The 25,550-nt window shown below is 40.6% G+C and overlaps 1 protein-coding gene across 1 annotated transcript; it reads right to left on the bottom strand.

Annotated features, from left to right (window-relative positions):
* Positions 1–1,938: 1,938 nt before the first annotated feature.
* NMBR (neuromedin B receptor) lies at positions 1,939–23,619 on the bottom strand. The gene is made up of 3 exons (XM_063329458.1): positions 23,042–23,619; positions 8,591–8,939; positions 1,939–5,916 (listed from the first exon to the last, which is right to left on the bottom strand). The coding sequence occupies exons 1-3, from the start codon at positions 23,455–23,457 to the stop codon at positions 5,515–5,517; spliced, it is 1,167 nt and encodes a 388-aa protein (XP_063185528.1). The 5' UTR covers positions 23,458–23,619; the 3' UTR covers positions 1,939–5,514.
* Between the last annotated feature and the right edge of the window lie 1,931 nt (positions 23,620–25,550).

Below are 25,550 nucleotides of genomic sequence, written 5' to 3'. Positions count from 1 at the left end.
GAAGTGTCTTTTCTGAATCAAACATGCACGGCAAAGTGAATTTGTAGTGCACTGAGACAGAAACGACACAGAGCTTCTGACTCACAAATTACTCCCCCCGTTTTAAGAATGAAGTAATAAAATCTCTCTCCTCATAGATTAAAAACAATTCACCAGATTAGTTAAGCATGGCCATGTATTAGATCTTCTTGGTTTGAAATCAATGCTATAGAAATTTACTAACTGTATGATGTTGTAATACAAAATCCAAACTTCTTTAATTTGCCTTCTATACTGACAATCCTCAACTATACTCTCTAAAAGAAAAAAGAACATATTCATCTCCAGTATATTGCTATTTTCCTGTTGACTTAGGTCATAAAAGTCATTAATAGATGTTTGTTAAAAGCAAACACAATTCTTCTACGTTGTTGCTAGTCACTAAGACAGCAATAGTATTATTGGGAGTCAGAAACAATTAGAAATTAAGGCAACTTTACAAAATTGAATTAGACAATTTTCTAAATTAAGTGAAAAATCAAAAGCAGGTGTGTCTAAGCAACATACTTTTGGTGCCAACCCACCAGTTTAATGGCTGCAAAATGTGTCATAATGTAAATACACAGAGCCAAATACTTCAGTCAGACTTCCCCCTTCCCTCCTCTGGAGCAGGACCAACCCCAGAAGTGTCTGAATGTACTTGTGAATTGTACTTGGTTCTACCGCTGTTGTATATTTCTATGGCTTGAAATAGAAAACTTCTTTGGGAAGCTACAGCTCTTGAGCTATAGCATGCACATTTTCAGATGTCTTTCTCTCTCATCCAGATCCCAAGGGACCCCTGCCCTACTAAAACGTCTATGTTTTCAGACCCTGTTTGCCAAAATGCAGTCATGCTGGCAATCTTTGAGCCAGCAAAGACCATTTGAAGACACACCTTTTTGGTCTGTCCTTGTTCTCATTCTTCCTCCTCCCATACCCGCTTCTGGCACAGCGGACGGGGCCCCTCTAGCCTCACACAGGCAGAAGGACGAGAATATTCATCACGGTACCAGAAAGAAGCAAGAAGCCAGTAGCAGGTAACAGCGAGCGTCTGTGTAGAGCCCTGTGATTGTTACAAGTACTGCAAATATGTAGGTGGGTTTTCAAAGGCATCTGGTGATTTTGTGAGGTTGAGTTGTGATTTCATTGAAAAGTTGACTATTGTGCAACAGACTCTTATTTTAGAAATAAGTGAAGAAAGAAACGGGTACTGGAAATCAACACTGCAAATCTTCAACTTAATGTAAAACTGTTTAAATTATGAGAAAGCATTTTTCTCTCTTACTCCTAAATTGACTCTTCCTGTGCTTATATTTCTGTGAGTCTCTTTTGTCTGAGTTAAGAAAAATATCCATGGGGCAGGTGTGTTGTGAAAAGTAAAGACATTGTTCTGTATTGTAACCAAAGTGTCTTTGTTGAAGACAACTATCACTTCACACTGTAATGCTAAATGAGGTACTTCAAGTCTGTTGAGAATTCAAACATACTGACACTTCAGGATTCAGCATTGTAACGTTTCTTTTACAGGCAGAGTGGGGTGACAAGATGCTATCAGACTTATTTTGTGCTAGTTCTAGTCTTGAAAATAAGAAGTTTTACACAGAGGAAGCAGTAATTACCTCTATTCTCTCATTTTTCAGAGACTGTGAGAAGAGACGGTAGTTTTCTCAATAGTTGCAAAAATATTATTGAAAGAAACCAACTCAAAGTCAGAAGAGAGTGATAGAAAAGAACTGAAGTTTCTGAAATAAGAAAGTTTTCACAACAGAAAAAAAAATAATCAAATGGCATTTTAACAATCGTTTTGGCATAGATCTCAATGTAGTACTTGAAAAGTTGACACACTCATTTACAGATTCTCTTTGTTTCTTTGACTACAGAGTTCAAAGAAAATACTTCATATAATGGATTCTACAATCATTTTTTTTAATTGCTAGCAAGCAGTGTTGTTTGGAAATAGCATCATACGTACAGCTGTACTTGTATACAATGTGAACAGTAACAGACACTTCCAAAATGTGCATATTGGGTTAGCAACATAAAGCTCCGCACAGATTAACTAATTCCCTTGCACCATGCTACAAGAATTTGAGAGGAGGCATATACAATTTAGGTTACTTACACAAAACAGGCTTTGAGTATTAGGCCTGGGAAATGAACCAAAATTGTGCAGATTTCCTGACAAGAGGGAGTTATTGTCTACCTGGGAATACTTTCCCACACAACGAAAAAGAACAGGCTGTAGCTTGCACTTCTGCCAGAAGGCAGGCTCATGCTGTCCATACCACACATAGCAATTTAAGACACTGGGAGAAGAGCGTAAATCAAACACAAGCATCACATCTACTATAAATTAGATTATTATTTTTCCAGTAGGGTACCTGTATCATCTGGTAATGTCCACATCAGACAAATGCCTTCAGGAAATAGCAAATACAATGGATTTAGAAGGCCTCTGAAATGTTATGCTGTGTAGAGAGATTGCCAAACAAAATGAGAAGCAGGGAGCCAGAAAAAAAAAAAAAGCAGAAATAAAAGGGCAACTTGATCACAGTCAATGATCACCATTGAGAACTGAGAAAGGAAGGCCTTAAGTTTTGTGTTTTGTGGGTGTAAAATATCCAGGAGTAAAAATTTTTCAAGACTGATCAGAGCAGAGGAATCTAAAACTCTGGCTGGCATCCAGGAGGAATTAGTGGAGTAAAATTAAAGAGGAGTTCTGAGAACTTGTGGGCTCACATGGAATTAAGGCATGGAGGGGTAGAAGAGGAGACAAAATGGAGAAAAAAGGGGATGAGGCAGCTTTAGGCAGTTATGGATGACAACTTCCTAAACAATTACAGATAGGTTTACAAGATCATGGCAATCTGCTCCTTTGTGTTAAGTCTTCCAAGGAGCCACTGAAGCCACAGGGCTACTGCAGTCAGCTAGGGCAGGCATGATGGAGCTAGTCCACGCTGAACTTCACAAATTTTGTCATTTGAATGCCGCACACAACTTTACATTACATACTATAGGTCTCACCAGCTGGACCACGCTGACTGACATTCAGACCGCAAATCTGCTGCTTAAATCTGCTGTTGAGTGCTAACAACTGGGGATTTTTTTCAGGTACTTAGCTAAAATCATGTACCGATTCTATCAATGTAACTTCTTGCTTTAAAAATCGGGGTAAGGTTCTAGCCTTGAAGGTACGTGAACTGGGAAAGAAATTTTGAACTTCAGCTGGTTACACAGAGTTACAAATAGAACTAAATTAAGAGCAAGTGCATCAATAAGGACAAAAGGAACTATAAACTGCTACACGGTATTATCACTTCAGATCTTGAAATTATAAAACTAGCAACTAATTCTGAAATCCAATCTAAATTTCTAGTGTACTTTCTATTGTTCACCTTAGAGAAGTCACTGCAGAAGTACAGGCTACAGTGTTGTGACAGAGACAGATCTGTGCTGGAGCAGTTCCACTCAATTTGCAAGAAAGAGCTATTTAAAATTACATTTGTCTCATGACCTGGCCAGAAAAAACTACTTCCACAAGGTGCCATTGTCTGCAACCACTGCCCCTTCTCCTAAGGAAGGACACAGTGAGTATCTATCTCCTCTCTAGAGCTCAGACCCTGCCCCGGTTAACCTCTCACCTGGCTTGGGGAATGGTTAGTCTGACAGCAGACAGCTGTGTAAGGGGGAAATCAACTGTGATCCCATCAGCTCTTTCAGCAAAAGCTGGTGCAGCCCTGGAACAGATTAGAAACTTTTATATGGGTGGCCTTACATAAGTTTTCACAGCAACAAGCTTCAGTCATTGTGTCTATTTGACTACCTGTGTTGACACGTGAACTGATTTTTAAAAAGAAAAAAAAAAAAATGGAAAGGAAAAAAGAGTCAAAAAAAATGAAACAAAATGAGGCATCGTAAAGCTGAACTACTTTCTTTCTTGTGGTCTTTGCAAGCCTTGTATAAATTATCCCCCGCAGCGGAGTGTGAATGAAAAGAGAGAGCAGTAAGCCCTTCTAGTAAATTTATTCTGGACAGGATAGCATTTGGCAGCTACAGCCTCACCCACCATTCCCTGCTGTTTTAATCCCAGCTCTGCACTGGTCATGTATGCTGAAAATGTTCTCCTGGGAATACTGACAAAGACCTGTGCACTGTCCGTGGCACTGGGATGTCTCAAAAAAAAAAACCCAAAGCATTTGATAATACTTTTAGTCAGCCCAGATAGGATTTTCAGAAGTGTACTGACTTTATGCACAAGGGCCTTCAGGAAAAGAAAAAGTGTCTTTTAAAATTGAGATTTTCAACAGTACTTAGGCTCTGTTTAGACTGGTAAACAGTGTGTGCAAGAGGAGTAGTAGATATAGACAGTAAAACAGCTGGTACTGAGCCTCAAATGCCAGCTACCTGTATATCATCACTGGGGAGTTATTTTATACTGGTCCCATGGGCTGCATGACCATTAGTGATCAGAGTATGTTAGGTGTGCTCCTGCGCGGCATCCTTCATGTTTGGCTTTTTTCTGTTAGTAATATGGGTTCTGCACTCAGAGACTGCCCTGAGCCGAAGGAAGCCTTGCCACAGATCCTCTCTGAAAAAGCCACTCAGAACTTCACTTCTTTGAATGTTCAGTCATCCCATTACACTTAGCATCCTTCTTAGCTGTGTACTGATATCAGCAAGATCAGTTAGTATTAGCAAATATAAAGCATGTAGACACTCTAAAGCAAAGATATCATAAACTTAACAAATCAGAGAAATGAGCTTTCAGACACTAAGTTCTAGAAAACCTGCACATTGCCCACAACATTTTTCTTTTGAGAAATTTGGTTAACAAATCATGAAAAGAATGTCATTTTAGCGGATAAACTGCTGACCTCAACAGCAAACAGAATCCCCAAAAAAGTAATTTCTCATCTGTACACCTGCCAAAGTGAAAAATGAGGTGGATTTAAATGAGGTAAATATCTGACACTTGATACTTGAATATTTTTTTGTCTGGCATTAGAATCTATGCACCACAATGGCTCCTTAACTGGTTCAAAAAATGCCTACCACTCTTAATGAACAATGCTTGTACACACAGCACAGCTAAAATCATGCAAAATCTATTAGAGTAAGACACAAGCCTGGATCAATATTCAGTTAAAAATACATATTTTTCAGGTCCAAAAATCTATACTTTTTAAAGCAATGTGAGATCAGCTACACTAATATTCACACCATTATTTTTCTTTCTTATATGTTAAGCATACGTTAGCATTTCCTTTAAAGTACAATATGAAGCCAGTCAGTTTTGTTTTCTCAATAAAACGTACTCTTCACTTCTACCTAAAAGTAAGACTAGGTGTGAAATAACCTCAGATTGGCCAGACTTTAACAGATCCTCTGTTCTGAGGACTCAGATGGTCTAAGCGTGTGATAGCCAAAAATGAGTTACAAACTGCAAAGAAAAAGTTCAAATTTGTTCCACAGTCAAAAATCACACCTATTACATCATAATGACATTTCCTGTTTCAAGTTGTGCCCGTTCAGTTGTGTCATGCTAGTCACTGTGTTCCTGGTATTGCTTTTCAGGGAACTCATTTGAATGGCAGAAGAGTTGCGCAAGTAGCTGGCAGATCTCTCTTGCTGAGCTTTCTTCCTGCAGCAAAGCTGGTTGTTGAAATGTCTTCTAAAACTCTCACTGAGAAAATACAGTGCAAATGGGTTGACACAAGAGTTGCAGAAGCTTAGCACTCGGGCCACTAAGGTAACCACCATATGTCCTGTCGACGGATCAATCTCGTTGTAATTAAACGATCGGTACATGTATAGCACGTGGTTAGGAAACCAGCAGATAGCAAAGAAGCCAACGAAAACTAGGACAATTTTTGCCAGGCGTTTCCGAGTTTCCATCTAAAAAGATGAAGAGAACCCAAATGAACAACAACAAAGAGAACTACTCCACATGACAGACTTAATTAAAACATGTAGCATTTTATTTTATGTTAGCTTTAACAACAATCATAAGTAAGGCCAGTAAAAATGCTTCCTTCAGGGCCTGAATTACATTTTCTATCTCATTTACTTTCCTTTCCCCCTTTCAGTTTACTTTCAGTGAAAGATCCTATCTGTTTGCAGTTACAGAAGGTTGCTCTTTCTATATGACCTACGCAGCATGAGTGATTCGTGACCCAAGTAAACATTGGCTTTTAGCCTGAAAGCACGCACCAAAGGATGCCATGAAACATAACCTTTTCTGAAGAGATCTCAGCGCTCGGCTTGAAAGTTAGCTTTAGTTAGAAAGCTATTTAGAAACCATTGCCTTTGAAACGGAGAGGCATTTTGAATGAAATGTAGAGAGATTGCTAGGGTGTTAGCTATACAACGGTACTTACATCCCCATATTTTGCCTCAACTGCCTCAGCTTGCACCTCTCTCCTTGACAAATCACCAAAACTGCATTGCACAGTCTGAAGCACTGTAATTCCAGGGTAAGGTAAAAGGTTCAGTTAATCTTCAAAGATGACATGAAAGAAATATACCTTAATTGCAGTGCTAAAGTATAATTGGATTACAAAGTAGATATTGAGAGTGGCTGAAAAGTTGACAGGATACAGCCTACACAGTGATTCCACACTGAGAGAGGGAGAGAAACTGGCCAGGTAGAAGGCACCAAAAGGGAACCAGAATCTTTCTGCATTTTCCTCCCAAAATATTTATTATGTATGTCAAGCACGAAAATTTGCAGAGGCAGGAAAGTTTTCTGGCTTTGCTCTATTTTCTATCAATTTTAAACTGAAAAAATCAAGGGGATTTATTCTAACAGTGTTTCAAAATCTGTGAAATAAATCTGTAAGTAGATTTCTTGGCTCCATCTAAACCAAAACCAGTGGAGAATTCACAAAAGATGCGAAAACTCTACCATTCCAATTTGGTAGGATTTGCACTTAGACAAATTGCAAAGGCAGACAAAAACATACGGAGGTATAGGATGAATACTACACTTCTGTGCTATGGCCTAAAGAAATGTGAGTTGATAGTGACAGTATGAATTTACTTCCTCTTGCTGGGAGTTATGTAAGTACATCGGAATTTTCTATTCTTCAGAGCCTCATAGATTGACAAAAAGAAAAAAAAAAACTACGTAGTATGAAAAAATATGTTCTTACTTTGAAAATACATGTGGGTTCAGAAATGTGATATAAATTATATATTGTTTCCACCCTGAGGGTTCAGCCAAAGGCTTTATATATTTCACAGGAAAATAAAATAATACATGAAGTGCTAATATGTATGCATTTTTGAGAAGAAACAGGCTAGAGTAGAAATGAAGTGCTGAGCAAAAAGGACATGAGGGAATGTGGTCTTTCTTTTTAGAAGAATATGCACATGCTACTTATGCAAGGAGATTTCAGTGAGTATAAAGGTATTTTCTAAAATATTAACAGAGAAAAACCTTCTGAATTGTTTTAATGGGCACAATTATTTTCCTCTATAAATACTAATGCTTTTGTAAAGTAGCTGAGGCACTTTTTCTGCAAGAGCTGTTGTTTGTGTATATAAATGTTCCTGCTAATGAACAGCCTGTTGCTATCGTACTGCTTCCTATGCCTTACAGGGAAGCTGGCTTTGTCCGGCCTTTTAAAATGCTTTGTCTCAAAGTTATACAGAACCTATACCAGAAGTTTGACAGAAGCTATAATATAAAGAGTATTAGAAAAGTGCAAGTTCAGGATTGTATCCGAGAAAGAGCTACTGAGAAAGCGAAAAAAGAATCAGCTGATGCTCTGTGTTCATATTTTCATCACTCCTCAGTCTGAGAAGAAACATACAGAATCACAGAATGGTAGGGGTTGGAAGGGACCTCTGGAGATCATCTAGTCCAACCCCCCTGCCAGAGCAGGTTCACCTAGAGCAGGTTGCACAGGAACGCGTCCAGGCGGGTTTTGAATGTCTCCAGAGTTGGAGACTCCACCACCTCTCTGGGCAGCCGGTTCCAGTGCTCTGCCACCCTCAAAGGAAAGAAGTTTCTCCTCATGTTTAGGTGGAACTTCCTATGCTCAAGTTTGTGCCCATTACCCCTTGACCTGTCAATGGGCACACCTAGATCCCCTAAGAAAAATTTTCCCTGCCTATGTCAGGTTTTTCATTTCCAAGCACCAGTGAAACAGGGAGAATTCTCAAAAAGTTCATGTAAGATTTCTTCCCAAAATGGCTGCCTATAGAGACAGGTGAAGCCACCAGCATTAACTACAAAAACATTGTTCCCCAGTAAGAATGCAAGTAATGGTTACAGTAACAACACATACAAACACACATACCAATCCCATTTCTTGTTAGGAATATGCATTGATGGTATTGAATTTATATTTTTCCTTCCTCATATTCATTTACACACTGGGTTTAATGCTGAGTAATAGTGAAAACAAGATTTTTGAGATAATCCTCAGCTTAATTCATGCATGTGGAAACTGAACTAATCCTCTACGAAATCCAACAATTTGGATAGTGTAGTTCCTGTACTTTAATTTATAAGCGTATACAGCACACAAATCTTTCATGAGGATGTAAAAAGCAAAATGCTTACCTGTCTTTTGGAATGTTCACTGTATTCTCCAGGGATGTTGTGAGCACTTTTTATTAAACTCTTTGCAATATGATAGTAGTAGATACTAATAATTGCCAGAGGGATAAGAAAATACACAAGGAAAATCATCACAGAATGGATCTTCGGGTGCATGTCGTCCGTCATGGGGTATGGTATGCACGCTGTGAAAGTGGCATTGTCCGTGTCATTGATGTGCGCCAGTTCGGAGAACACTGCTTCAGGAACTGCTAGGAGCATGGAGACTACCCAGATGGCAATGGCTTTCACACAGGTCCATAGCACTGCACTGGAGGTCTGGATGTCCATGGGATTTACAATTGCTTTGTACCTGAAATTGATCAAAATGCAGAGGCAAATTAAAAGGTATCTTTTCAAATGCAACGTGCGATTCATAAGGCCACTGCATACCTTTGATTAAAATAATGTCATATTTTGTTCTTATTTGAAATGTCAATGGGTTTGTAATCTTTCTTAGATTTGTATTCTCTAGATCTCTAGCTTCATCTGCATATACACCCACCAGAGATGGCAAAAGGAGCCCCGGATACAACCTGTAGCTGTAGGTGCCTGTTCTGTGCCAGCCTGGTGAGAACACAGAAGCAGCCCTGACTCCACTCTTTCTTTCCCCAAATCCTCCCAGCAAACCCACAAATGCACATTCTACCTAAATACTTCCACCTCACTCTCATACCAGCACAGGCACACTAGAGTTTGTTTTCCTCCTCGTCTCCCAGAGCCCAGGACTCCTTCCTGCCCACCACCATGGGCTTTCCTACTCTCAGGCTCCACCACCCCCCTGGGAGCGTGGGGCAATAACCAGCATTAACCACCTCTTGCCAAACCAGCACCAACCACTGCTACGGAGGCTCTTGCCTTTCCACCCCAGCACCTTTCTGCACACTGATATGCTGTCCTGACGCTAACGCCTAGAATATAAGCATCTTCATAAAGTCGGGCAGGAATGATTCCCAATGGCCTATGCAGAACTATTAAACTCTTAAAAAGAGTAAACATTTCCACATAAACAATTGGAGGCCGCTGCTCTATACCGTGTTTTGGGAAACTGTCTCATAATACATAGTTACATATAAACCTTTGCAGAATTGATAATTTCATAACCATTATAATGAAAACAGGAAGTATTGCAGAGAATGTAAATATCACACTACAGCAAAGTAAAATAAATGAGTAGAAGTAGCCTCTGGTTAGGAATTATTTTGTTAAAAAGAAAAAAAATCGTTGCAGAAGGTGATACAAAGTGAAACTTACCACAAGAAAAGGTCAGGTTTAGAAGGACAGATATACTTTGAGAAAAATGTTTCAAGGATACCCAAATGTTTTGCTTAGAGTTTTAATTTATTTTGAAAACATTTATTTTCAAAATGTATGTGAATTATAGAATCATAGAATCACAGAATCATTCAGGTTGGAAAAGACCTTTAAGATCATCGAGTCTAACCGTTAGCCTAACAATGCCAAGTCCACCACTAAACTATGTCCCTAAGCAGCACATGTTTTAATGTTTTTATTAAAAACTGAACATTGAACAAAACGTTTCAGTTTGTCCAAGTTGTAATTTTGAAGTTTGCTTTATCTGATGTTCTGATGTTCTTTTTTTTTTTTTTCTTCCTTGATTTTTTGTGTCTAGTTTTGATCTGATTTGAGATGGGCAGGGGTTTTTTTGGAAATTGCAGAGGTTTTGAGGAATGGAAAAATGATTTTTCTGTAACATCTAAAGTGTAATAGGAAGAAGGGAATTAGGAGATATTCATGCTCCAGGTACATAACTTTATTCATGTTAGGTTCTTTCTAGTCAGTGGAGATGTTCTTTCAAAGGGTGAATCAAGTTTAAGTGCATTAAATCACCCTCTGAGGTGTCTATTTTTCTCTGTTAGCTATACAATGAGCTTCGAGCGAGAAGAACTGTAACTTAGATGTCTCTACTTAGTGATAAAAATCCTTAGGTATGCATGTAGATACATATACATGCATATACAAATATAAACATGCCTGGGTATTAACAGGTGTCTAAATACATACCTGGAGTTAGGTTATGGCTGAATATAACAGAGTTGCTGAAGGGAATCCTGAGAATGGAGCTGTGATCCCAAATACCCTTTATGGCTGATTTGCAGGTCCCAATAGGTACGTCATAACCTCTCAAAACCTTGAGCAGATGTTTGAGGAACTGCGGATAAAAGCCATATCCCCACGCAGCAAGAAGTGAGTTTGCTGGAAACCGACAGTGGAAATGGCTATGCCATGAAAATGTCTGGAGCAGAGCACTGCCTTGATACCCTAGCAAATGCTTTCTTCAGAGAATATTTGAGTTGAAATGTGCCTTGAAGTCCTCTTTCTCAGGACAGTGATAAATTGTCTTATCACTAAATAATTAAAAATAATGGCTATTTATGTTGATATCCTCTCCGAATTCAGGGAGAGGATTTTTACTGTGTCTTCACCCTTATTATGGAGTAGAAAATTAAACTCAGTAAACTGTCGTTACTAATTTATGTTTACCATTTCTTCTAACACATGATGAGAAACTCCCTGGACACCAACGTGTAAAGAAATCCTTTATGCTGCCATGGGAAGGATAGAAGATTTTGCACAAAGCATGAATGCTCCCAAGCACAAACTGTGACCTTATTATTCAATAATTTGCTTCCTATTGCTGTCTGCCTTGATTTCATTAGATAAAGACAGACCTTCTATTTCATTTCATTCAGCTGAGGTGACGTCAAGTCCTTACATCTGCTCATTTCTTTAAGACTCTATATTGCTGGGGAAGAGCTGGTTTGGGGACTTTATGGGGCAGGGAGGGGGGAATTGAGTAAAAATTACATTTTGTACTACGGATTTTTTTTCCTCTCTTTTCCCACTGCAGTGTTTTAAAATATTTTGACCACAGCCCTATCACCCAAGACAGTCACCATGTCATGCACAATTCATTGTTTTCGCAAAGCCTGATTTGATTAATATCTAAATGGGAGATCTTTTCGGAAGGTTTTACATTAGCAGAAAATGTGGCATATATTTGTGCCTTGGCACGTATTGCTGTTTCAGCAAATAGCATGCTTTCCCCTGAGCTACGACTGACTCCAAGTTGGAAGGCATTGGAGCAGAGCACCCTTTTTCACAAAAACAGCTGGGATCAGCCCAAAAAACTTCTTCCTTAATCTTATCAAAATTCTACTTGCTACTTCAGCTGATTGCAAGGTGGCACTCTTCTTTCTAGGACTCAGCCCTGCACAGTACTCAGCATCAATGGGAAGGAAAAGGCACTAAAAGTGCTTTTACAAAATCTGTCATCTTGTTTATACCTCTGAAAAGATATAGAGTAAAAAGAGACAGGCTACAGATAAAATCAAATGTAAACTGAGTGAAATTAGAAGTGTTGCCAAAATGAACACCCAGCCTCTTCCTTTGTATAAAACCAGTGTAAGGCTAAAACATACAACCAACCCTTCAAATGACAAAGTGCATATTTTCTGTCAGTAAAAGAACACTGGTGAATCAGAGTAAAGGGGCAAATTATTTAGTCAAATTTGTAAGCAAAATTCATCTTTTCTGTTACTTCCCTGATGAAAAAAAGAAAATTATAGGTTGCCATGAAGATCAGGAAATAATTATAAATTGCATTTGGTTTTAATTAAAAGCCCTCATGTAAATTCTGTCTTCCTACGTCCTCTATCATTATCACTGCTGACAAAGGCACCCCAACTCAGGAAATACTTTCATAACAAGTTTCCTTTCTTTAAAGCTGTGGTTTCTGCCAACAGAAACAAGCACAAAGGTGCCCGTTCTGCAGATATTGGTTTTGGTTTTATAGTGTATTTTCATTATAAAGCAATCTCCTCCCTTCCATACAACCCAAAAAATTGACGAAAGAAAGAACACCCTCTTCCTCCAGAGTTATAACCTGCTGTTACCTTATAAACTCCAGTATAGCTTATCTGGTCCTCCCAGTCTTTGTTTTCAAAGGCCTTTGTAAAGGTATTTCTCAGCTCACAATTGGTATGGGAAGCTCTGCTCCTGTCTCTGCTGAGTCTCCAATGCTATTCCCCTCCCACACACTTGATTTCAAAAGAAGCTGATTCGTGATTACTCCTAAGCTGCCCCTCCATTGCAGTGCTACCTCTTTGTCTAGAGTAATTTGTTGTGATGCCCTTCAAAAACAAATTAAAGAGAAAAACCAAAATGACCAGAAAATACTTAGGCAGCCATTGGACTATGATTACAGCCTACCATTCTAAGCAGAATTGTCTCAATATTCCCTTGCACTTCTGTTCCTGTATCTTGTGTTGCGTCTACTTAAGAACCTTTTTGGTCATGCACTTCCTTCTTGTTCCTGTTCATATAGCACCTACCACAAACAGGACCCTAATTTATCACCCAGTTTCCTACATGCCATCACAATGCAAATAGATAAATATAATAATGAAGTATCATAAAACAAGCAAAGGCCTAATTCAGGCAAGGCAACTCCATACTACTTGATTTAATTTGCATTTAATCCTGGATCTGGAGGGGTTGGTATCATTGGCTTTATCATAAGCGTCTGTTTTAAGTGGTGTTACTGTGTCACAGTACTGCATTTCCTGCAAACTGGAGTCATTTATTAAAACCATTTCTATGCTAGCATTTTATTGTGTCATTGCATGAAGATTTCAAACACAAAAAGACAGCATTTAGCCTCACAATATAGAAGGATCAAAATATATCTGAATAGGAAACATGGCTGTGTGGTCAATATTTGTTAAAAATACTAATATCGTGTCCAGGTGTAGTCTACTCCACTGAAGTGGAATGAAATTTTGAATGGGGCCAAATCCCTTTTCCTTGTATAGGCGGCACTGTTGACTCAGTTCCAGTTGTATCATCAAGAGGAGAACAATTTATCTAGCTGAGAACAATGTGGAATCTTTTGATGTCCGGTGTTGTGGAAACTTCTTTCACAACACACAAATAGTCTGATTTGCATTTATTGTATTTTATTCCTCTAAATTCATTCAATTTAAAGTAGATTTCTTCTTTCTTTATATAGTTAGTCACAACATTTTTGTTCTATGCTTCTGTCTTATGCAGAAAACTGCATTTACCAGGAACGAGCATCTCAGATGTCAGATAGCTGAATATAATGAACTAGCAGACCATGTGTAAACAGAAGTAACTGAATGTCGATGGTATGTGTTCTGTGTTTCTCAGGGGGGAAATCCTAAGATTTTCCAAAGTGGAAAAAGTTTTCCACTCTATAGAAATATGCTCTGTTGAGCCAAAAACTATCAATAAGGCTTCAACAAAAAAGTTTTAGTCTTTTGGATGATGATTTCTCCTCCCTAAAAAGAATAAAAAGAAAATTTTCCTAGGGTTTGGTTTTTTTTCCCCACAGGAAATATATAACCTGTCCTGTCTACCCAGCATTTCAGAGGAGAAAATTTCTTTTTCTTTGTCATTTTTAATTCTCTTGCTACTTTTTCTCTTGCTGTTCATCTCACATTAGCTAACTGTATTTCTTACAAGCTAGTACAAATCTTGCAATGGCAACTCACTGCCTGCAATCTGGCTTTTTAGTTCTACTTGCCTAAGCCCATTTACTTATAACTGCACTAGTTAAAAGTACCATAATTAATTTGTTCAATTCTCCTCCCGAGAGCAATAATAGTAAATTGTTTCACTGACTGCTATTCAGAAGCATTCATTTATGTCAGTATTCCCAGTAGATTTATATATAAGTTGGATAATGCCAAGAGTCACTGATGAACATATTTTTACATATTTTAGGACAGACAAATATGTCAGGGAAGGGAAGGGAAGGGAAAGGAAGGGAAGGGAAGGGAAGGGAAGGGAAGGGAAGGGAAGGGAAGGGAAGGGAAGGGAAGGGAAGGGAAGGGAAGGGAAGGGAAGGGAAGGGAAGGGAAGGGAAGGGAAGGGAAGGGAAGGGAAGGGAAGGGAAGGGAAGGGAAGGGAAGGGAAGGGAAGGGAAGGGAAGGGAAGGGAAGGGAAGGGAAGGGAAGGGAAGGGAAGGGGATCAGGAGCTAAATCTAACAAAAAATGTATGCTAAGTGTATATTAGCAAACTAAACAGTGCCAGTCTCTATTCTTCAACCTGGAGGCCAGTTGGCATTGGCTGGACAACCGTGACCATCCCATTAAACTCTTTAACCTCCCAATACAAGACCACCACATCAAAACAACACTTCTGTTCATAACCTTTAATGATTTAATGTTTCATGTGTTTAATGCTGAATCATGTCTAGAAATTGTTTAGGAGAATATTTATTGAATCAGGTCAAAACCATACCGTGGGCTGCTCTAATAACAATTTGACAAGTGGTTGACGTCCCATGCTCAGGCCTATGTTTTAGCACTGCTGAATATGTTTTTGTGCATACATATATGAAACATATATGAGTGAATATATATATGTATATGAACACATGTGCATAGCAAAAACCACACATTTTCAGGTGCCTGGTCCCAAGAACACCACCCATAAGCCTTGTGCAATGGCTGGCCTATCCCAGCCCACTGTGCCCCTTCTTTCTTGACTTTTAAATTATGCAAGTCGCTGTATTTCCCCTGGTGTGCATGCCTGGAGCTCCCCTGACCAGACCGACTCAGTTTGCATGTAGGCTTCATTTGGATCCTGAAACTAAGCACTGCAAAGCTGAGGAGCCTGATCTCAAAGCTGTGTTTAAGTAATGGCTGGAGCACACTGAAGTCATTAGCCTTCACAAAGCACTTGTGGCAAAGGCAGCTCTTGTACCTTCATCACCAAGAAAAAAATAAAGCATTCATTCAGCCTGGTCATTGCCCAGGCCTGCTAGACAGTGGCTCAAAATTAACATTTCATCAATGAAGAGAGAATCTTATTCTTACTGGGCTGCGTCGTAACACTTGGATGTAGCATTTCCCACCGGGAAGTAAAAAGAAGCTCAGCATGAGTATTCACTTTGCTTTTATTGCCTTTCTGGAGCTTTTACATCATTCCCACACTAATTTGGAATTCTGGATTTTGCATTCTGCTCAGGATGGGTGGACAGGAGGAGGGAAAGTCAACACTTAGGTTAGAGGGTAAGCATTGCAACATGTAGCCTAGACGAGCTTATGTACTGTTTGACTTTGTTCCCTAGTGCTCTGCTCTCCATTAGTCGTATTACTTCTTCCTCACTATAATCCTATTGTAAGAAAAAATCTTAGAAAACCACACCTAGTCTTGTCTTATTCTTTCAGAGCTCGTATTTTGAACCTTGAAGGTCCAAAGGAGTTTCAGGAAAGAGAAACATTTCCTCAAATGGCCTTGATCCAAACCCCATTGATATCCCTGCCTTTAGACTGATGAGACAGAAATGCATGCTTGTCTGCATATCTGCCATATATTTACTGCATGTCTTCCAGCAATTATATCCATGCATGTTTGAATGAAGAAGATTTCATAAAATCATCACTGCTAGAGCAGAAGGTCAATAAAAATATCATTTACAGAAACTAAAGTGCCTGGAAGCAGAAATACCGAGTGTAAAATATGCTCAGTGACAGTTTACCTTTATAAAATTGTTGCTGTTACAAAATCATTCCTCCCATTTCCTTTATGAAATCAGTAATAGTCCATGCCATGGCAGACAACATAACTATTGAGAACATTACGTGGTCAGATGATTTTCAGAAATGTTTCAAGCCGGGAAGAATTAAATAACCAAACCTCTGTTAATGTATCTGGAAGAGACTTAGATTTTGCCATTTGAGAATCTACATCCAAAATCTCTAATTTCTAAATTCAAAAATCTGCAACTTCATTTATTTGCTTCAGTATAAATTCTAGTGGCCAGACCAGCCCAAACCATGACAATTATCATCTTAGAACGCTTCACTCTGTCACCTTCAAACTTGTTTCCTGTTCAATTTCATTTGCAACTTCCGTTGTAATTTTGCACTTAAATCATGTTATGGGGACAGACAAACAAAATAAACGTATGAAGATTTATGTTCAGGCCTGCTTGGTAAGAATTCAGTTGGATCTGCTATTTAGCAGCTTTTTTGCCTGCCACAGGCACAGGCTTTTACTGAACAGATCAAAGAAACAGGAAACAGGAGGAACAGTTTTGTAAGTTTCTTAGAGTTTAGGTTACAACCTACGAAAGGCTATCGGACGCGGGCATTTGCTTTAATCAAAGCAAAGTTGGCTGCTGCCAGCACAACACAGGCATTGCATCTATCACTGGCTAAGTCAAGCACCGCAGCCATTTCTCACTTCACCATCCTCAGGACTAAGCTGTTTCCTTATGAGTTGACGAGCACACACAGGACACACGGACAAAGGCAGGAGTTTAACAGAGGCACGTGTCTGTATGAAGATAGAGAAAAATTTGCCTAACTTGGCAGTGAAATGTTATTTGCTGAGAAATCACTTTCAGCTGTGGAAAGATGGCCACAAGAGGAACTTCTCCAACAGTTAATTTGAATTCCTGGACTTGGGCAAATTTACCCTAAAATAGATAATCCCTTCATCTACTCCAGACATACAATTCCTCCTGTGGGGTTTTTTCCCCATCCTTTTTTTCTTTCTGGAGTATTTTCCATCATATTCCTTTTAGCTGTAGGAATGATTACAAACGAACTAGAACATTTTGGGGTGGGGACAGGTGAGAACAGGATTCACTGTTTCACTTGGCAAAAAGGATTGCTTCTGACAAAATATGTCAGAGTTTCATCAAGACAAGCTTTCTGGCAAGCTTTATTTTGTGAGTCAAGTTTGCACATACAAAGTAAAGGATGAGCTGAAAAAAACATGAGAGACAAAGCCTGCCCAATCTCTCTTAAATGTCTTTTACTTTGCCTGCTATCACATAATTATAACCATATTGCTACAGCCTACAGTGAGAGAAACATCTAGACCATCATTTCTTTTAAAGTACTTCAGTAAGTCACTCATTCAATAGCTTTACCTCAAGTGTTAGGGTTTCTAAGATATATACGTATAGATTTCATAGTTCTACTGGTTCCATATAATTTTGTTTTCCCATCTACTATATACAGTAAAGGCATTGTTTTTCTTTTATACAGGCAGTCTTTCATTTTACTTTTGATTATTTTTTCTTTGTTCTTTGGTTAATTATAGGTAATTTTCAGGATGTCATTTAATACTACTTTCTTTGTCAAGGCTCTTTAGTGCCTGAATGACAGCTATCAAAGCTCAAAAGGAAATCATGTCCACTTCCCGGCTTCACCTACTCCACTACATGTAATAAGAAACGAGGATTTTAGAGGTCTCCAATCACTGCATTTCAGCCTGAATCAGCACCTGACATAACAAAAGAAGAAGCTTTAAATAAATTCTGAAGAAAAGTAAATAAGAAATTTTTATTAAGGGTCACCTTAATAATGAAAAATCCTAAAGTAGTTACTAGGGCACCTTTTCACACTTGTGAATGTCTTCAAAACATTTCCTGAGTTTCCAAAAAAGTAGGAGACAGTAGGCACGCAAACTGAGCCAGAACGGCTGTTATCAGTTGTAGTTAGAAGTCAGCACATAGATATAAACCTGCACAAAATGTTTTTGACTCTTTTTACACTTTTTAAAATATAGATTGCAATCTTCAAAAATCAAAGTAAATAAATAAAGAAGTAAAACAAACAAACAAAAAAAGGATCAAACAGTTCAGCTATGCAAATCTATAGACTATATTTTAAGCATCTTGGTTAGGCACTGTATTTAGTTATTTAAGTATGAATGTAAATTTTCGAAGTCCTTTGTTATTAAGAATTATTAAAAGGAATGGCACTAATGAAAAATAACTTTGTTACCTGGTTAAGCAAGTATTTGTCTCAGCAATGGTGTCTTTCTGTCACATTTTTAGGAAGAATACAAAGAAGATGCTATTTCAATTGTAGTAGGGCCAGTTGTTCCACTGCTCAGCTTCACTGTCTTCATTAGAGTGCAGCAGGACTGTATGTGAGCTAACACATTTAAACCCTTCACTAGAAAGAAAATTCAATCTAGAATAAGTAGCAGAATTAAATTTAATCCTATTTCTACAGATCACACAAAAAAATCAGGCATAAATGACGGCCACAGAGAAAAGGAAAGACTATGTGAGACAAATCTAAAGTTGTTTTAAGGGGCTGCCATTTATTCCTTCAGACCCCAGGTCTCTTGGCATTTTGTGGGTACAATTGCTTTTCATCAGCATACATAATAATGCCGTGATGGTCAGAGATGCACGCTGTGGCATCTGTTGCCCCCTGAGCTTCTCCAGCCACCTCTCCACAACATAGTTTATCCAACCCTCTGGCTCTGAAAGGCATCTTGGAAACACCTTTCTGTACTTGTGCTCCACTTCCTTACCCTAAATTCCTTCCCAGGCACAAAATGACAAGTTCTCTCACCCTGAGAAGAGAGTGAGGAGCCCCATGGGCCTAGTTTGCATTCCGAGATAACTGCATGGCCCACCATGGAGGTAAATTGGAAAAACCCTCCCTGAAGCAGTGAACAAGTTCATGGGATGGTTCAAGTCAGGCATAGTTCAAGTCAGATTCATCCCTGGCTTCTGCCTTTTCTACAGCGAGGAGATGCTGGCACCTTTTCTTCATGTGTGCCATGCTGCAGTCCCTCTGGCTACACTTCTCTCACCTCTTTATTTTTACCCTCCTTATCCAAGACTACACCAAGTCCTGGGACTTTCTCATCAACATCCATTAGCCATGGCCAAAACTTTCCATGGCATGCAGTCCATGGCCCCTGGAAAAGCAAGCTCGACAGGGGACCCGTTTTTAATTCCTTGTCCTGTCAAGAGTGCACTCTAAGAAGTGCACCCCTGGCCATCATGCACCAGCTCTGCGGGCACTTTCAAGGTGTGCTGGGTGCTATTGGGGGTGTTCTGCCTTATGGCCTACCTAGTTCCTTTTTTTTGTTGTTTTGTACGTTTTTGTCCCTCGCCCCCTTTCCTTTTTTCATTTGTCATCCACTGAAATTATTAGGTTTTCTCTTTCTGTAATCCACCCTCTGTTTTCTCTTGGTTTTTTAAACCAGAGAAGCATTAAGGTTTCTAGAGGCGGTCCAGTTTCTCCACAATAGAGGAAAATCAATAGGAGCAGTGGCCATGAGGGGCAGGGGTGCTGTCCCTGTGCATCTCCTGCCTGGCAGTGAGAGGCGCCGGCTGGCTCAGCACCACTGGTCCTGTGCTGTCCTGTCCTCTGCACCCCAGAGGAGAGAGAGATTGAACCCTCCTCTGATGCCAACACTCTGTGCAACCAGTGGCACCACTGCTGCCACCGTCCCCACCACTGCTGCTGACATCCCACCCCTCTCTGCCCCAAAATGTGTGGGGTTGCAGCAGGGCACCGCCGCCCACCCCTGGCAGCCAGACCCACAGCAGCTCCAGGGTGGGAAGGGCTGTTTGATGGGACCAGCTGCTGTTCTGGGGATGGGGATGGGCAGATCTTGGGCAGATCCGCTGTGTGCTGCCAATTTCAATCTGCACGTGTACTCGTGTACTCTAGGGAAGTCTGGGAAGCACTGTTACAAATTACATATCATGTTTGTACACACAAAAAAAAAAAAAAAAAGACACAAAAAACCTACAAACCAAAACTCAAATAATGTCAGTACTAGATAATGAAGCTTCCAGGTAGAAGGTGCACATTTGTCACACTGAAAGCACTAGTGATGCTGAGAGGGACTTCTGTGACAAAAAGCCATACGAAAAAAAGCAACTTTGGAAAAGATATATATGCAATGAACACTACTTTTTCTTCCTTAAAACTTCAGTTTGTAAGTAACGATCATTCAGAGTTTATTGCTTCTGTAGCTGTTGTTGTTAAATGTATCATATACGTGTAATTTGCCATGCAAAATTTCCACATAAACAATAAGTGCTAATTACACTGTGGAAACCAAGGCAACCTCCCTTATCCTAATTAATGTAGGCACATTATAAAGAACTCTAAAAAAATATTTAGAATATATTTATAAATATTTATAAATATGTTCCTTAGTGTAATCAGTGTCTGGAGTTCTATACAGTCCTGTAGTAATAGGGAGTAAAAAGCAGGAAAAGCTTTAATGATCATATATTAAAACATACTTTAAGTATTACCTCTGAAAGAAGGGGTCGCTGAGAAGACATTGTATACCAGACCAAAAAGGCTCTGGATTATACTGGAGCCTTTTTAGCGATATCACTGCTCCACACTGCTAACATGCAATGCTAGATTTGCTTATCTGGAGAAAACACTGCCCCCAGCCAGGCCTCACCTCCTCAGCACCTCTTAGGTGCAGGATGCTGCCACCACTTCTGATCTGCCAGAGTAATTACACGTACAGTTTCCCCTTCCCTGTAACGGAATCTAGTCGAGATGACAGACATTAGGATCTGGCTACAAATCAGTGTGACAAAAACCTCTCCACACTAGTGACACCCCTTTGGTTCAATTCAAGTGTCATACAAAAAAGTAGACCTGAGTCGAACCTGAACTCCACTGAGAGTCCAGCCAGCGTCACTCAGAGGTGACTTGGGTCCCTAGCAGATAAGGCACGGGTCTCTGAAGCCAGTGGGTGCTCTTCTGACTGAAAAAGAGATGGGTTTTGTTCTCAGTAACTGAAAATATAACTACTATAATATATATATTATAGTAGTTATATATATTCTATATATATATTCCATATATATAGAAAATATAAGAGGTTAAAGAAACAGAGTATTCTTACTATAGCCATTTCTGATATTTGCAAATACTGTGGACTCCAAAATGCTGTAGAAACCTATTTATTATGAGCTTATGTGGTCACAGCACACCATCTGTAGCTGTTTTCTAGGATGTGTAATTCTAAATGCGTTCAGTGTAAACAGATTCAGCATTATTACTTCTTGAATCTTTACTGATATTAAAAGAAGGCTATAAAATTATATGGAAAAAGCAAAAAAATGAATGCTCCAAAGCTATATGAAAAGTAAATGACTCCTTAAACATTAAATGACCAGCATTCCCTCACATTATAATTCACTAGAGATATGATCTCCTCTGCAAATAACTTCTTCCCTTTTCAAATAAAATACCACAATTTCACTTTTAAACAGTGGAAATAGAGCAGAAAGAAAACTGCAAGGTTTGGTTGACTCTGCAAAGACAGTTTTTAACATACTCTTTAACTGAGGTAATCAGGGAGTCAGAGGAGTTCACTTTATGATTGTCAAGCTCTTCTTCAAAAATATAGTCCATTTTCATATGCTACAAAGTCTTTATACACAAGTATTTTAGGTCCTAATTCAAACACCACTGAAATTGATGGCCACTGAAGACTACTCTCAGGTGGAATCAAATGATTTACTGAATTGGCTAAAAAAAAAGAAATTAATTGCAGTTATACTCTTAAAAAAAAAAAAAGATTAAAAGTTTTAAAGAAATGTTATTAGAAGTGTGAAGATACATTACTGAACTCAAGCCTTTACATCATGCACCAATGTAATGCTCTTGTTTGACTTAAAATCCAACAAAAGAAAATGGAGTATTTCCTATGGAGAAGGAATTAAACATTTTCATTTTTGGCTGGAAAAAAAGAAAGGGTTTAGCTAAGGGAAAGAAGATAATTTCATTTAATTAAAAGTTGCCAATTACCCTGCAAGATTTTGTCTTTCAGAGCCTGAAGCACAGTCCACAGCCACACAGTTGCTATAAATCCCTTAAGTATCCATTTATACAAGTTGAAAGGAAAAGCTTGGGGTCCAGCTTTTTGTTTCTTCCTAATTTGACAAGTACTAGAGATGGCAGCGTTTCTTTCTAGTTTGTTTTGGGGGCTTTTTTTTTTTTCTTCTTTTTCTATAAATTCAAAAGAAGCCAAAATGAGTAGTTTGAACCAAAAGTTTAAGACTAACAATCACAACAGAACAGTTTGGTACCTCTGAATTCCCAGAGGCTGAACTAGTTCCGGCAGTCACCTCTGGTAACCTGCTCTTCTACTAGGGCACAAACACACACACACACACGCACTTACTTTCTCAGCAGAAAGAAACAAATCTATTAAAAACACCTCTGTGCTTGACTTGGTTTAAGCTGCTCGCTGCCTGTTCACATATCCCTGTGGTTTGTCATAGATTATATTTAGGGTCTAAAACCTATTCCAATACATGGGTTGTTACAGGACCATCCTGGAGGTGCAGAAGCCGGGACTAAACCCTGTTCTTGCAGCTGGCACCCTGGAAGTTGGAGGCCCAGGCTCACCCATCTTCAGAAACCCTTTAACTTAAGTTAGTACCAACCAGACTTGCCACCAGTCAGTGAGGAAAGAAGTATGGGCAGCTCACAAGTTGGAATAAGGGGATGGCAAATGAGGGATAACTTATCAGAGGGGTGCTTCACCTTTCATGCCAGCTCTGGCTAGCCTCAGCCCAAGCTGCAGAGACCTGCGAAGGGGCAGCCCAGCTTTCCTACCTGTCGGCACTGAGGGTGGTGAGGGTGAAGACAGAGACACCAACAGAAGTGAGCTGAATAGCAGGGATGAGTTTGCAGCCCACCTCCCCAAAGAGCCACTCCTCAGAGAAATACCGGGAGGCGTCCACGGGCACACAGGTCACTAGCAGCAGCAGATCGCCAGCAGCGAGGCTAGAGATGAAGATGTTGGGCACGCTCCTCATGGCACTGTTGGAGATGAAGATCTTCATGAGGGTGATGTTGCCCAGCAAGCCCACAGTGATGATGAGCAGGTAAAGCGAAGGGATCACACAACGGATAATGAACATGGCTGTACCCCGTGATGGGGGCATCAGGGCTGTGTCTGGCACCAGCTGGGAGCTTCCATTTCCCCCGAGGGACATTGCTGTGAGCTCGGATGGCAGCTCTGCCTCCATCCTCCAGCTTCGTGCAGACCGGAAGTCTTCAATGCAAAGTGCGGTGGGAACCACTGGAAAGCTTCACCTCTCTGCGAGTCAGCTAACTTTCTCCTCTTTCCCTCCTGCCTTTCTTCTCCCCCTTTTTCTCTGCCGAGGTTTCTCCCCTCAAAAAAGCAGAGGAAGCGCTGTCCGCCGCGGGGGTGGGGGGGTAAAAAAATCCCTCTCAGCCCTTTGCACAAACCCTCTCCCGGGGGCAGGAGGGCGAGATCCCCAGCCTCGGGGGGCATCAGCGGCCATCGGGACCGCAGCCTGCCCTCGCTCGCCCCCGGCAGCGCCCTCGGGGGGGTCCGGCCGCCTCCCCGCGCCCTCCGGTGCCGGTGCCGGGCGGGCGCTGCCGCGGGGCCGCCGGCGCTGTCCAGCGGCGCCGGTGCTGCTCGGCCCGCGGCTGCGGGCGGCGCCGGAGCCGGAGCCGGAGCAGAACCGGGGGCGAGGAGCAGAGCAAGCTCCGCTCCTCACTCCGCAGCCCCGATTTATACCTGGCGCTGGGAGGAGCCTCTCCCGCCTCTCCTTCTGCAAGCGCTTGTGTCTTCGCCCCAGCCCCGAGAAGCCCGGGCGGCTCTTGCGCGGAGGGGAGGCGCGGAGCGCGGAGCCGCCGCCGTCCCGCGGGGTCCCAGCCGCTGAGAGCCATGAGGGCGGCTGGGGGCGGGGGTAGGGGGTTGAGGGGGGTTTCTCCTCCCGCCGCTGCCCTCCGCAAGCAGCCCCCCGAGAGGCGCTGCCCGGCAAACCGGAGAGCTGTCCCCCACGTCGGGCGGAGGTGGGGTCGCCTCCGGGAAACCCCCGGGTTCCAGCGTCTTACCCAGGTGAAGGGTGAGAAATACCCTTTGAAGTACAGGGTGACAGGGAGCGAGGGACTTGGAGATGAAGAGATTTTATTCCTGTCATACAGCTGTGGGTTCTGAATAGACACTGCTCAAAGACATCAGCTGCCTTTAAAGTTTTATGGTTTAATTTGCGAAGTTGCATCTCACATTAGTCTCGACTATGAAATGGGGACAGGTGGTGTGTTTTTATCCATGTCTCACTATGCAAATGGTGTAACAGAGTGTAGAATAAACACTGTTTGCCCCTTTGAAGTGTAGCATTTGTCCCTGCTGTTTCTTGCTTTTCGGTGAGGTAATACCTTTTACTTCCTAGTGTGCGCATATGTGTAGGCTTTCCAAACAGCCCCATCTGTTTCCAGAAGAAGCCATGAATGTAGGTAGCAGTGCAAATATGCTGAAAGAGAGGCAGACCTACTGGACTGAAGTTTTCAAGATAGAGGGTTCAGGCAGAGGAATAACAGCATTTGCCAGTAACATTCTCTGCAGACTGACTCTTTTCCTTCCTCTTCTCAAAAAGGAGGATGTATGAGTGAACTTGCTTGTTCATACTTTTAAAACAGTGCTTGAAGCCCTATAGGCTTATGTGTATGGCAGGTGTATGGAGAAAGCAAATGAATGCATGGTGGACTTGCTGAAATGGGAGAAAGAGTTTGGCCACTGAAATACCAGAAGCAAAGCAGGTCATGTGTGCAGCAATACATAGCCCGTCCATGGCATGCTGTTCAGTGTAGGAATTAAATTTAAAAGACATGAGCGATTTATTTTAAATAACCTTTTACTAAGATTATCAATCAAAAAGTATTATTGCTTCTTAAAAATCACACCTTGCTGCAAGTATTGATTGATCTTTGCGACTCTTCTCACTTCCCTGAATTTATAAATGTGTTACAGTTGTGTAAATTACTTATTCATATAATGTTGATTAGTTATTAGAACACCCAGCCAGTGCCAGTCCTCAGAAATGATCAGGCTAGAGACTTCACCTTTACCACTAGGTAGCAGATCAGAATTCCCACAGAGATCCTCTGGAAGTGATTCTTGTTACTGATAAAGTTTCCTCCATAAATTCAACTACTTTCCCTCTAAGGCAGCCTTAGTGTCAGTCTGGGTATTTATCACAATTGCTGGTACCTTCTACTTCGCTGAGTGTACACAAACTTGTCTAAGACCATCAATATTCAGATTTCTGCAAACAGTCCGAATCAGTCTTTTTGATTCCCATTGGTTGGA

This window comes from Chroicocephalus ridibundus, chromosome 3 (genome assembly GCF_963924245.1).
Source record: "Chroicocephalus ridibundus chromosome 3, bChrRid1.1, whole genome shotgun sequence".
Taxonomy (NCBI): Eukaryota; Metazoa; Chordata; class Aves; order Charadriiformes; family Laridae; genus Chroicocephalus; species Chroicocephalus ridibundus.
Note: the sequence above shows the minus strand (reverse complement) of the source record. Positions and strands in the feature narration are given on the sequence as shown.